General features: G+C 30.4%; 1 protein-coding gene across 5 annotated transcripts in view; it reads right to left on the reverse strand.

The window, feature by feature from the left end:
* The window catches only part of tws (protein phosphatase 2 regulatory subunit tws), a 320,410-nt gene that overhangs the window by 25,432 nt on the left and 279,472 nt on the right, over positions 1 to 15,506 (reverse strand). For all 5 annotated transcript variants that reach the window (XM_075366074.1, XM_075366069.1, XM_075366090.1 and 2 more), the window contains 3 exons: positions 13,072 to 13,169; positions 4,051 to 4,216; positions 2,552 to 2,664 (listed from right to left, as the gene is read on the reverse strand). In XM_075366074.1, coding sequence (XP_075222189.1) covers positions 2,552 to 2,664; positions 4,051 to 4,216; positions 13,072 to 13,169 — 377 coding nt within the window. The remainder of the gene's footprint in view (positions 1 to 2,551; positions 2,665 to 4,050; positions 4,217 to 13,071; positions 13,170 to 15,506) is intronic.

Genomic DNA, 15,506 nt, shown 5'->3' on the forward strand with positions numbered 1-15,506 from the left:
TGCCTCGATCAAAGCGACTTTTACAAATTGGTTCTGTAAAATGTAGAACTAGGCGTGGGGTTTGTGCTTCTGCAAACTTGGTTAGCTAGTTTAGAGGGCAACAATGTAGGACATTCAAGATGTCCGTATGAAGGCCTGCAGTGAAGGCAAAGACAAAGTTTGAAAAATCACCTATGTAAAATGTCTACAGAGGCCTGGCTTATTATTGTGAGGTTGATGGTCTGTAAGATGACTCCTGTTAAAGTTCATCAGGACCAAGGTAAGGAACGAGGGAGGGGTGGGGGGAGTGTGGCAACCTAAATTGTCACAAGGTGGGCGTCTTCCCCTATGGGTGTTCGGATGTGTGTGGTAAATTAGTTTTAAATCTCAAAGAAGAAATATTCCTACTTTGAATCATATGAAATCTATTTAGTTGTAACATAGGAGATTAGGAATAGCTGGGAATCCTCATATAAGTGAAAAGTTGCAACATATGCATTTTACTGTGCCCATAAAATGGAAAGACCTAAGGACCTTTTGATAGACTGTTATTTTTGTGTCACAAATATTCAAGTCATCACAAGTAAACTCAATAAATCTGTCCTACATTCTAGTTTTCCTTCAACCATAAGACCTACTCCACACAGTGAAGAGTTACGTGTTCCAGTTCTGCCAGAAGCATTAAGTTTAAAAGAAAATGTTAAAAAAAAAAATTGCGATAATTTAGAAAGTAAAGAAGACGATTCAAGGTTAAAGCATTGAACTTCTCAAAATTACTCCATCAGAACTTATAAACTCTTTTATGATCTTAATTTATCTAAAATGGAGAGTTGCTGACTTCAAAATTAAAATGCTGGAATCTACAGCTAATTAACTACGTGAAGTAGCACTAAAATACCATGTTAGACAGCAAAAATTTCAGTCTCTTCTTATAAGGTCCACCACAATTATCGAATTTACAAGAAAATGTTGATCATGAAGAAGATTATGGTGATTTACAAAATAATGAAGAACACCTAAATTTCCAAAGTGGGAGCACTAACCTCACAAAATTACTCAAGCAGTACTTAATAATCATTTTTGTAGTGTTATTGTCTAAACTGCAGAGTTACTGGCTTCAAAGAAAAAAGGCTTAAACTTTTGGAAAGAGGCACTAAAATATGTTCTTTTCAGATATGTGATAAGAGGGCTTGAATTTCAGTACTTAATCTCCTTACAAGAAAATATAGTGTACTGCAACGATTCAAATTCTTTATTGGATTTACTTGAACAGACAATACTATGAAATGAAGATTTTTATACATTTTTCTCTAAAACAAGTTTGAAAACTGTTCTCCTTCATAATGGAAATGAGAAACTAACAATTTCTCTTGCTTATGAAGTACAAATTAAGATGCATTACAATATGAAATTTTTACTGACAATGATACAGCTTGGTTATACTAAGTACTGTTGCTTTTTTATGCGAGTAGGACAGTAGAAACCACCTGCAGGAAACCAGAAACCACTACATTAAACAAGACAGCCAAAGAGAAAAGCACTCACAGCTGGCAGAAAAATTTCTGCCAGCTGCGAGTGCAAAAATGTGAGTGAAAAATGCTATTTTTCTTGTGAATCTGAAAAATGAGTTTTCCATTATACATAATGGAAAACTTGGTTTGATGAAAAATTGTATCAAAGTAAGCATTATGTTTTGTATTCCTTAAGAGCAACTTTCCCATGATCAGAAAGGCAAAATCAAAGAAGGAATATTGTTGAATAACAGATATCTAAGTTAATGAAGGATTCAGACTTAGAATGAATCTGAGAAAGCAGCATATGTATCATTTCAAAATTATTTCTGGGCAAAAAGAAATCTGAAAACTGTACAAAATTAGTAAGTGAAATTCTTGAAAACTATAAAAAACGAGGATGCTATTTAGCTCTAAAATTACACATGTTGTATTCACATTTGCATTTTTTTTTACCTAATCTTGGTGATGTAGGTGATGAGTACAAAGATTGTTTTCATTAGGGTAAATCAATGATGGAAACACACTACCAGGGAATTAGAGCCCAAATATGCTTGCAATTTCTGCTAAGACTAAAAAGGGACATCCAGTGGCTGAATACAGGAGAAAATGAAATAAAAGCAGATATTGGGTGAAATATTATCATACTATAAGGTCGTATAATTCCTTAAAAAAAGTCAGGTTTTCTTTAAATCTCTGTTAATAAAAAAAACTTGCTCTCAATCTATTTTACTTTGCAGAATTGAAATCAGTACATAAAAAATACTAAAAAACACACCATATTGAATATGTGTAGCAGAAAAAAACTTTCCTTTTTTATGTAGATCAATGTAATAAAATATATTAAAAGTCCTCCCTAACTGTGAACGGTACAAATGCCTCATCCAAAAAAATTATCAAGGTAAATTTTACCATCATCAAGCATTCATATACCAAGTCGTGCATGTGTTTATATCCAATTACTCTAGGATGTTCCATTATACCCTAACTTTGAAATGCCTACAACAATCCATTAGCAAAAAGTAATGTGTAAATCCAGTAAAATGTTACATATAACTTACCCTTAATGCCGTAATACAGGATGGATCCCTCATTTGACCATTCTCTTCTTTGGTATTGTAACCTTCTACTTTCTTATCTCTTTCTGAAACTTTCCACAACTTGATCGTTTTATCTGTTAGTAAAACAAAATGTTAAAATTTCACAATTATTTTTACAAATCAATAATATATAAATGACTACAGCAATTATTTAATTATGGAATAATTTTTTCCCCACACAAAAAAAAGCAATCTTTGCATCAAACTGTATTTCTTTATTAATCCTTTCCCCCAAAAAATTTCCTTATAAATTTAAAACCAACACAAAAGTTCACCTTCAATACAACTTTATCATTCATGTTTTTCTTCTTTTTTTCAGTTCTTATAAGATATTTGTACTTTATATAAAATGGGGTATAAGTAACTGATGTCTACACAAAATCTGCTATGCTGTATCTCTTAAATCTTTGTTTATGTCTGAATGGAGAATTTGTTGTTTTGGGTAGCATAAATATTAATATATGTTGAAAAAATGATATTAATTTAAATTATAAAAAAATAATTTGGAGAAACTCTAAATACACTGTTTTTTTTACAAGGAAGAAGAGCCCACCAAAGTTAGGTGAAGTTAAACAATACACCTAATATCTTGCTTTCATTCATTACAGATTGGTACATGTTAATTATTACTCTCAGGGAAACAATCTGGTGTACTTATTCCCCAGATTGCTCACTGTTATATGCAACTCAGCCATAAGTGTGAAAGATAGCATTAAGAAAAAAATCTGTACTCCTTCAGTTGTAAAACAACAATGAAATGGATGTACTTTTATAATACAAAAATAACAAGTATGAGGAGCAAAGTTTTGAGTGGTGTTATATCTATAATCATTTTAGTGCAGTTTTCATGAATTGTGTACAAATCTCCCATGTTATGACACTAAAGAGGTAGAACAGAAGACAAGAAACATCTTTCCCATATTTGAAGCCTACAGAATTTAATTGCAACAGGTCTCGGAGTAAATTTACTCACCATTAACTGCAGCCATCACAAACTGGCCATTTATAAGTGTGGTTGACTGCAATCATTATTGAACACTAAAGTATGCCAAAAATATGGAGCCAACTACACTCCTGTTTTTAATACTTATGATAGAAGTTCACTGAACATGACTGCAGAAATGGCTAAATTCTTAGCCACTGGGGCATTTTGATTCACACAATCTCCAATTTCCAGAATTCTACTCTTGAGATATTTTAATTGTTGTGAACCAAAGGCTGTAAATAATCGTGTTTACTGTTTTATCCAGACCTTGATTGCTTCTTCCTAGACGCATTGTTAACATGCCCGAAAGAGAAGAAAATGAATATGAGAAATATCATTAATAAAGCCTGGCCAATAAAATCAAAATCCTTATGTGATGTGAAATACTCATAAAAAGAGGGATTGAATTTAAAAAAAAGAATCCAATTTAAAATGATCAGTACAAAAATTGAATGATGTTACAAAAAATACATACCGTTAGTTGATAATAAAAAATGAGCCTGGTTTTTCCTTTTAAGCCATCTAATTTTATTAATTTTCTCCTCAATTTCCAAGCTTTTGAGGTAGTCAAACTCTGGCTCATGGCTCTGGAAGGTGCTATATACATTGTACTCTCCCCGCCTTGGAATGCAGTTTTTGCTCTGAAAAAAATTATTTTTTTTTTGTATAAAAATTTGACTGTATAAAAACAGGTCAAAACAAATACACAAAGTCTGCTCAAAATATACCCTAATACATTTTTTCTTCTTGCAGAGTAATTAAATGCAAATAGTAAAAGTCTTATTATCTATCTGATGTACATACATGTTTTTAGTAACCTCATAGAGCACTTAAATTGTATGTTTATCTAACAAAGGGTTACTGAAAATTTTATTTTTTGTATAATGATAAAAAAATAGAAAAACATTACTGTATAAGTTTTGCTAAAAGTTTGATAACAAGTTTGGTATAACAGCAAATCAATTCTTAAGATTATGCAAGTTTTTGGGAACAAGGCAATGGGATTACAAAAATTAACAAGGGGTATAAGCATTTTCAAAATTGCCAAACTTCCGTTGAATGTGACCAGTGTATAGATAAATAGTCCATCAAGCTGAAATCCAAAAGTTCTTAACTACATCTGCAGTATGGTAATAGAAAATTGTTGGCCAACTATTTCAGAAAACTAAAATTTACACTGGGATAAGGACGGGTTCTACAAATGATTTTAATGAACAATCTAGTACGAATAGGGTGACCATGAAACTGATACCAAAGCTGCTTTCACTCGAACAGGATTTGTTATAACATTGTTTAGGACATGATAAGACCATAGCAACGGTGATCCTAACTTCCTACAACCATAACTGGTGATAAATTGAACCAAATCTTTGTCATCACAGTGCAATTCACCGTCATCCCTAAAGAAAGAAGACATGCAAGAAAGCAAGACAAGCAAGGAGTAAAATGAAAGTGCTGCCAAATGTTTTTTCTTTAACTGCCAACAAAAAATTCTATCTGAAAGTTCTGTCTAGTTGTCACGATGTAGTTCAGCACAAAAGTCCAAACCTGTGGTAATCATGCAAGCAGCAATTACATCACAATAAGCACCTGTCCATTCCAGAATTTCTTGTGCAAAATTCTTCAAGTTTACCAGACACCTTGTGATTTTTCATTGTTCACCAAACTAAAAATGCTGCTGAAAAGTTCTCAATTTAACAGCCGAGGATAAAATAACAACAAGTCTGTTAACAAACAGTGGACCATTCCAAAAGTGGACTAAGAAAAATGTTCTCATCCAATGTAAGGACTGCTGGGTACATGTGTGGAATCATGAGGTGTTTATTACATCACACTTACAAATCAATTAATTCAATCTCTCTCTTACAAAATTTGTTTGTTTTCAATTAAAGACATTAATTCTCAAATTTAGGCATAAGCATTAAAATAATGTAATAAAATGTGAAAAAGTACATTTTTATTTCCTTAAGAAACGAAACATATTGGAAAAAAACTAGTTTTTTTAACTGAAAGACAACCAGACAAATTTGAAAATATAAAAGTGCAGTTACACATTAAACTTATAGATGATATATAAAGAAACACAAAAAAAAGATTATATATTATTTCTGAATGGTTGCTGCTACATCTTGGGAATAATTAAATTAATAAAACAAATTGGCAGCATCATCTTGACGAGGATTTTTACTCTTAAATGTCTTTCTGCCTTATCAATAAATTTCTCGTAATTTTTTTTACTCAATTATTAAAACATGAAACACTCAAAGCCTGTAAATTATTAGGACCAGAAAATATATATGCCATTGGAAGTTTTTTTTTTGGAGGGTGAAAAACGCTTTGTGTTATTGCCTGGAATAAAAATGTTTTATAAAAAAATAACTAACTACAAACAGCCTAAAAATTTAAATAAAAAAAAAACTTATAACTAATATCACAAATAAAAGTTTTCTTAAAATACATTTTAAATTAATATTACAGCTGTAAACAGAGAATTAAAATAAGTGAAAATATAATAAAAAAAGAATATATATATAAAATTTAATCAAGAATAAGCAGAATTTTACTAAGTCCGAGAGAGATGTAAAGGGCCCCTTCTTAGACAAGAAAGACTAAGAACTAACATAAAAACTAAAATTAAATATAAACTTAAAACTAATATACTAAAAACTTACCACTACTATCACAGTTCGAATCTTAAAAATATGATAAAATTATTTAAAAGAAGCATAAAAATGAACACAAAAAACAATATAAAATTTACATAAACATAAAATTAATAATGTCCGAGAGGGCTGTAAAGGCCCCTTCACAAATAACAGAATAAAAAAACCTACACAACATAAAAATTAAATAAAAAACACACTAAAAACTTTTCAAATACAAAAACTATACACAATATCAAATTTTATGTACAAGAGCAACACAACGCAAAAATATAAAAAACTTCATTATTATTGCCCAAGATTTAGCAGATATTTCTGGGCAATTTAAATTTATGATGCAACGCCACATACCATATGCAATCCACAAGTATGTGGCGCACAGTCAAGCGGCAGTTGGATCGTACGCATATTGGTGCATTTACTTTTGACATTAGATAACCATGTACGACTCTGGTATGGCCTAACCGCAAATTGACAAAGGACTACTTCCTCTCGACGGAGTTTATTATCCACTGTGGCAGTCTGTTGGAAGTGTTCATCGTTTAGATTGGAAAAGGGGGTCTGAGAAAAACATTTTATTATTGTTATATTTAATGAAAGAGATTGTTCTGTACACTTTTTTTTTAGCAATGCACTCAGCAAATAAATGAATCAGATAACAACTATTACTTACACTAACTTTTGCGTAACAATTGTGATGTAACAAAACTATTTCATTTACATCTATTCTATTTAATATAATTTCCAACTAAATACTTTTGAATGAAAACAGAATACTTTTCTCAAAATTCTTCATATACCTTGCACAGCATGCAATCAACCAATTTGTTTACTTAAATACAAACATAAAAATTTCTTTACAATAAAGGCAACTAAAAATTAAAAAATGAACTTAATTTTTTTTTTAAACGAACAGTTTTATTAACTATTTTAGGAGAAAGAAGTATCTACTTTTTTTTTTTAGACAGACAAGACTGGTTTTTAAAAATGTCAAATCAGGTTCATTTTGATTTGATTTTAACTCCTTTGAAGGAGATGACAATCCATCTGATCTTTATTGGATGGACTGCGTACAAATTTAAAGTAAGCAAAATATTTGATTTATACTATATACAAACTAAATGCTAATGGGGTGAATTTGTGATTGAATTAAAAAACAATCTGTGATATGCATAAGATGTCTCATGTAGTAAATTTTACCATTCTCTATCTAGTGAAGAAAAAAATAAACCTCCACGTAAATAATATAAAAAATAAACTTATAATACAGAACAAGAGGTATAATCAATTTGATTACAATAATGTACATGTTAGCATAAAAAATATTTTTAGAAAGATATTTCTTGGCTAACCTTTTGTGCCCATTGTTTGAAGTGTTTTATTAAGAAAAAAAACTGCGTTTTTCAAGAAGCTGGACTGTGAAACTTTTCATTTTTAGATATATGTGGGTACTTACCTCATTACTAGAATTTTACATTTCATCTAATTTGGTTTTGTAAAACTACAACAACATATACTATCCACAAACTAGCTAATGCTTTTCTTTAGGATAACCCACAGATTTCCTGTCATCTATAAAATAATTATAAATTTCCATCAGTTCACCCTTAAATAAGAAAAAATACCTACTACTGGTTTTTATCAGTAAATTCTATGTTATAAATTTGTATAGATCTACATATTACTGTACTCAATACATAAATATTCAATATAAGAGTGTGTTACGTTATTGTTATTAACAACATACACAACCATGTGTTAATTATAAATATACTAACAATGTAATAACTACAATCTTCTTAATCTACAATAAATACAAAATAAGAAATAACAATTTATTAATGTTCAATTAATGACAACCAGTATATAACAATTTATTAATATTCAACTAATGACAACCAGTAAAACACTTAATAAATGTAATAAACAAACATTTTAATTACTTTAACCTAAAAAGAGTATACTTTTGGATAAGAGCTATTAAGTATATTCTTAATAATAAAATCTTAATGCTCTCTTTTTCGAGTAAAAAATATTTCTAGAGACATAAAATGGTATTTTAGAAACATAAATATCATTCATATCATAGTGATATGTACCTACTTTGGGAGTTTCTTCAAACTGCCAAAATGTTAGTGGGGAACTTTTAATTTATTATAACAGGACAGCAAATTTAACAAACAGTATATTATTATGAAACATACATGACAATGTCGTTTTCAGGTGTCAGAAACAGAACTCCAGAATGAATAGAATTTATAGAACAAATAGTTTTTATTTAGAATAATGTTTTATGCGTAATCTTGAAGCAACAATTAAGTTTATTTTTTACATATTGTCTGTCAGGTAGCAGGTACGTTAGTGTTGCACAGACCAATCTGTTAGGAGCCGGGGATACAGTACATGGCAAAACCACAAGAGAAAATACAGCGTATGTACTGGTTCATAGAAACAAAATTAGCAACTCTCATACAAAGAAATAATACACAAGTCTATCAGAAATTCTCAGAGTGAAAAAAAGACACATAAGTGGTGTGAACAGTTTTTGGAAACTGGAAGCGTTTTGAAAGAACACCCACCTGGTAAGCCTAAAACAAGTGTCAAAAATCCAGAAAGAATTTGACTCTTTCCAACAAAATCGAAGATGTTCAGTTTATAGTGTTAATCATAAACTACACATTCCTAAAAGTATTCTCCATGATGTTTGTCAAAAGTGATTGAAACTTTGTACTTATAAACACTATGGCTACTCTATGAAATTTAATTCTAACAATACACCAGAAAGAGTTCACTTTGTAACAGCCATGTATGACTTCATTTCTGCTGAATAAAACTACCTGAGTGCATTTTATTTTCTGGCAGAAAAGAACATTTCTTGTTAATAGAGTCTTAAATCAACATAATTGTATGGGACTCAAAAAATCCACAAGAATTGGTGGAATTCAGTCACAACTCTCTGAATGTGAATGTTTGGAATGGTATCATACATAATCAATCTTTTTGGGCCTTTTCTCTCATGAGCAAATTATTAGGGGCATAGTGTACTTTGACAAGTTAGAGAAATTTATGTTTCTCCAGAGTGAAAATATGGAGGGTCTAATTTTCCAACAGGATGGAGTCCCTCCAACTCAAACATAAGTTGTGAAGAATGTGCTCAACAACAGGTTCCCTTTTTTTGAGGCTGGATAGATGAAGAAGCTTCTATCACTTGACTACTGTGAAGTCCTGATTTGATGCCAATTTCTTCTTTTTGGGTTATATAAAAGATATCATATACAAAGAGAAATTCTAGTCACTTGAAATCCCGCATCGAAGAATAACAACAGTTTCAAAGTGATTCCTACAAACATGATCACCAGTGTGGAATGAGGTGGATTATTATTTTGATGTCTGTAGGGCTGTAAATGGTTTCAAACTGGATTATATTGAGGTAAAAGAAAATTTAGAATTTGTACTTTCATAAATGAAACCCATACATTTGTAATTTATAAATGTAATAAAGTAAATTTAATTTAAAACCATGGAGTTCTTTTTTGGACACCCTATACAAAAACTGATAGAAAAATCATTCTGAACATTATTCTTTACACTTGGTTTACTCAAATACAATAAACATTATGAACATATAAGTATATAAATTATACTATAGCAAGCTGGACAATACAAAATTAAGTGGCAATACTTCAAGAGCTAATTTTGGACAAGAAACAAAACGTTTCACTTGTAAAAAGTTATTTTAAGTTATTTACTTTTGTACTGTGTAGTTTTTGATACCAAGAGATTTACGATAGCTTAATTTTAACCTTGAAGCAGAAATCAGGATAAAAGATTTCACTAGCCAAACTAACTCACTAACTTGAAAACATATCATTTCTAGATATATGCCTGTTAAGTAATTTTTCGGAATATATTAATTTTTTTTTTGTAATAATGATGTAAGAAATCAAGTCCCAAAGTATTGCCTTGCAATTCTGAATCGCCTATATATTACATATAAAAAAAAAGTATAATTTATATATACTATGTCTCATGAAGAGGGGCTTTACATTTAGTATCACTCACCCATTCCCCCACCGATTCTATTCAAACTTTACAGGATAATTTAATGAAGGTTCTAAAAATGTTCTGTTAAAATTTCAACCTTCTAAGATTTATAGACCTGTAAACAAAATGGCAGCTTTTAAATCAAAACATCCATTTCAGACAAGCCACATTTTTTATTCATTACAAAGTAATTGATAAAAATTATTAAAAAACAGATCGTAATTAGAACTAGAATAATTAAAAAGTTAGTTAACTAGCCATGGTTACAAATTATTATTAACTTGTTTTCTTGAATTTGAAAAGCTGTTAAACAATACATCATCTGATTTTTACCAGCTTTTTTGTAAGGAATACAAATGTGGTTTATCTGAAATTTTTGTTTTTATTTGAAAACTGCCACTTTGTTTCTATAAATCCTTGAAGGCTGAAATTTTATAAAACATTTTTAGAACCTTCGTTAAAAGGTCTATAAAGTGTCAACAGAATTGGCGGGTGATTGGGCAAATGATACTAAATAAGTTCTCTTTGTGGGACACTGTGTGTGTGTGTGTGGGCGCATGTGCGCAACACACACAAAAACTGTTTGTTCACTTTTCATAAAAGATATGAAAACTCAGCTATAAAAAGAAGGAACAAAAATATTTCTTGCATATGATGTTAACAATTCAGTTATATGTAAAGTAAGCAATTTTACACTAATTAAGTAAATATTGGAGAAAATTTCTGGATATTAGCCAACAAGCTAGTTAAAGTGTGGAATTGAAAATAATAATAGGAAAAAAGGAAATATTTTAAAATAAACATACCATAAAATGAACTAAATGATTTCAACAGATTTGTAACATATTAAATAAAGAAATTGAATGTTAGAATCTTGCAATATTTTGCTTCCAGTAACTTCATGTTTTGCAATTACATTCTCTACTTTCATGTCATTAATTTTCATGACTTCGATGTGTACATAAAATAACTACATAATTTTCTGTAATGATGTTATAATAACCACTTACAAAAATATAAAATTTATATAAGAATCTTAGACTAAATATCTTAATTGATGACAAAATACAAAGTGAAGATAAATAAAAACATTAATTTCTACTTTTTATACACACTGTTTATTCTTTTTTAATCATTCCAAAGTTATAATAAGTTTCAAATTTAATAAGATGGAAGATTATGTATATAATAGTAAGCAGCTGTCCGATTCAATTTGACAAATAGTCAAATGTTCAGAGAGAAGGAATCTGTACTTGCACAGCAAGTATGGCTATGATGTCATAATTGTACCAGTGATTTCATACCTATCTATTTACCCAACCCCTGAGTTGATAATGTAGCCAAGCAGTCAGTAGGTAGCTCATCATTTTTATAACACTATCTGTGTATATCTCTACCCTGCAGCATCAGAATGAAGAGGATGTAAGAACGAAAGAAACAATCCCTTGTTTGCGGTGGCCTAAATGTTTGTACAATATTTTTGCTATTCTCAACAGAGCTCACCTTCACAGAAAGCGATGACTAATAATGTTACATTTTAAAAAATATAATACGATCAATCACTTCTATCGATCAGCGAGTAGAACTAACATAAAAATCTAAACAAATTATTAATTTCAAACATAAAACACCTCTGTAATTCATGCCGTCATGACTGTAGAAAATTTATTTTACAGACCAAACCCTGTAAGTCTTATACTTGAATTTAATACAGATCCCATTACTTTGGGTAATGAATGTCAGTATAACAAAAATTAAAAATTTAATTCATTACGCAAGTAAAGTTTTATTAATGATATAAGAGTAATTCAAAGGACATTAATTTTGTAAGAAAATAATGAGTCTTACAATAATATCTGTAAATAAAGTAATAAGAGTAGTTTTTTTTGGCAGCTAAAGTGGCAACACTGTAAAGTTACTAGTAAACATATGGTTATATGAACAGATTTATATTAGGTATTAATATTTTTGTTAGTCTATTGTTACCACATTAGATGTACACAAACTTTTTGTGAAACAAATTTTTGTTGTGCATTACAAAATGAATGATATTAATTATGAGCAACGTTGGCAATCAAGTTTTATGTTAAACTTGGTGAGAATGCTACAAACTTTTTCAAAATTGAAAAGGGCATATGAAGATGACGCTCTGCAACAAGTCCAAATTTTTAGGTGATTTAAAACATTTTCAGATGGCTGAGAATCAGTTGCAGACGATCCACACTCTGGAAGACCATTAACGTCAAAAAGTGATGACAATGTTAAGCGAATCAGAGACTTGTTACAGTACGACCAACAACTAACTGTCAGAATGATTACAGAACAACTGAATTTCAACCATACCACAGTCCATCAAATTTTGACAAACGAATTGGACATGAAAAAAGATTGTGCAAAATTGGTCCCAAAAAACCTCACTGTTGAACAGAAAAACAACAGGATGGAACAGTGGCGCAATATTCTAGGGCGAATTGAAACTAACGCTGATTTTCTAAAAAAAAATGTTATTATTGGTGATGAATCTTCGATATTTGGGTATGACCCAGAAACAAAATCTGAAGGATTTTATCCATCTGGTTAGTTCCAACACTCCTATGAATAGTGGAAAAGCCATTTGAAGCATTGCTTGGCTTTCCAAGGAAACTATTTCGAAGGTGATAAGAGTCCATGTATAATTGGATTGTAAATAAAGTTTTTCTAAACCAGTCTCATTATTTATAGACCTCATATGTTGTAATTTGAAATAAAAATATTTAGCAACCAAAAAGTTTAATATATTTTGCACTTACAATAGGGTCTCTCTGAAAGATGACAACTCGTCCTCCTTTGTCACCGGTAGCCAACAGGTCTCCATCATGGTTAAATTCAACGCAGGAGATAATGTCAGCTGAAAACATAAAAGTATAAAATTAAATAAATTTTTTTTGATGTTTTCAAAAATAAGTCAAATAATTTAATTAGCGATTAAAGGGGAAAAAACCTTTATGAAAGGTAAAAAAGGGAACTGTTGATTGTGAACATTAATGGAATGAGATAGCATGTTTGTTCTTTACAAAAGCAAACTTAGAAGTTTTCATTTTCAGTCTCCCTGAATACCAGTAGAGGAAAATGTTTGACTGTGATCTCAAAATCTTTAAAGAGAGGCACTTCCTACTTACCTATAGCTCTTCCAAGTCCTACAATTTTGATTTGAATACTAACATACCAACTGAGCTGACAAAACTAATTTTGATTTTCCCATTAGAAAATCAAAGAGTAAAATTAATTCAAAGGAAAATCAATCTGAAAAATTAACTCATCAAATAAATAGAAGCAAAAACCCAATTATGTAGAGTATTATTCCTCCCCCCCCCCAAAAAAAAAAAAAACCAGATAACATTAAGGTCAAGTCAACACGAACTTGAAATACTGTTTAATTATAAGAGATTTATTTTTTTTCTATGCTCAACACTTTAAAAGAAGGAGTTAGTTTGATCAATCTGGAAACATTATTTATTACATAAATTCTTTAAAATTATTTTAAGTGAAACAACTTGAAGTAAATTTGCTATGGTAAAACAAGCTGATTATAACTATGATTTTCCAGATATGTATATTTTTTTATAATGGTTTTTTCCTTGAGATTTACTTAATCTGATACATATCAGTTAAGAAAACAAAGACTAACTCTAGGATTGGGTTATTTCAAACATTAATCAATGGTCGAATCTCAGTTACTTAACAGTAAAAAATTGTTTGTAAAAAAAAATCAAATCTACTAGTATAAGGTATATACAATAAGAGCAGAAAAGCAGCTTTGATTCATTTTCTACTGCATGCACCAAAATAATGAAGGAATTTATAAATCACAACATTTCTGTTCGTATTAAACTGCTACGATTATTATATTATTACTTTTAGTTATCTGCTAAATAAATAGGAAAAACTAGAAATAAATTATTCAAATGTTACAAACGACATTTGTTTTCAGGTATAGGAGGTTTATCCCAAAAGTAAGTGTACTGATTTCCCTATGGACGAACAGGTAATGTAAAACATCCTTGATGTATATCAGTGCATAGGTGTGATCTTGGCTGCATGTACATACTTGTTTCAACTGGATTGATTTAGTCAATCGCACACTACTGCTGTACATGTTTTATAACCTTGTTATATTTGCGATGGAGGAAAATATTGAATGTTACACGCTATCAAATTTTGTGTGATACTAACAAGCCTGCCACAGAAACATTTAATTCTTTAACCAAAGGTTATGGAGATCCCACTCTAACAAGAACTATGGTTTTTAAGTGGCACAAAGCTTTCAGATGGCTAAGAAAATGTCGAAGACAACCCTCATTCTGGAAGACTAACCTAGTCAACAAATGATAAAAATATGGAAGTGGTGTGAGCTCTACATTGTGCACAAAGAATATGTACCTCCAGGGCAGACAATTAATAGCACCTTTTACAAAGATGTTTTGGAAAGACTTCGAAAAAAGCTTCAGCGAGTCTGAACAGACATTACACATGATGGTTGCTGCACCACAATAACGTGCCACTTCACACTTCGTTTTCAATTCGAGAATTTCTGATGAAGAAAAACATTCCCCTACTTCCACTGCTTTCCAATAGCCCAGATCTAGCTCCATATGATTTCTACCTCTTCCCCAAGTTGAAATTGAGATTAGTTGAGACAAGTAGATTTTGGGACAATGGAAAAATAAAAAATGTAACCGATGAGCTATACACACTTAAGGAAATTGACTTCTGGTACTGCTATGAACAGTGGAAGAAACATTGGAACCGCTGTGTAACTTTCCAAGGGTCATATTTCGAAGGAGATAAAAAAATCAGTACAGTTACTTCTGGAACAAACCTCATACATGTTTTCAGCCATCTGCAAAGATGTTCTCCCCCATGTATTATTCAGGAGACCTCTAAGACTGACAGCAAAGCCACTTTTACCAGTAAGTATAAATTTATGAACTGATGAAGACATTTTGTATTTTATGCAACAAAAAAAAATAATTTAAATTTCCACAAGTAATAAACAAAATCCCACTTAGTTATAGATGAGCTCATATTCTTAAGTCGCTTAAAAAGAGTGATGAAATATTTTCAGTTGAGCATGATTTTTTATTATGAACATAATTTTTACCATAAATTTAAAAATATTCCAAACAGATATGTTGATAGCCTGTTGCTGACCATTAGTAACTTCATCCCATACATGTTGTTAACA

This window comes from Lycorma delicatula, chromosome 1 (genome assembly GCF_047948215.1).
Source record: "Lycorma delicatula isolate Av1 chromosome 1, ASM4794821v1, whole genome shotgun sequence".
Lineage (NCBI taxonomy): Eukaryota > Metazoa > Arthropoda > Insecta > Hemiptera > Fulgoridae > Lycorma > Lycorma delicatula.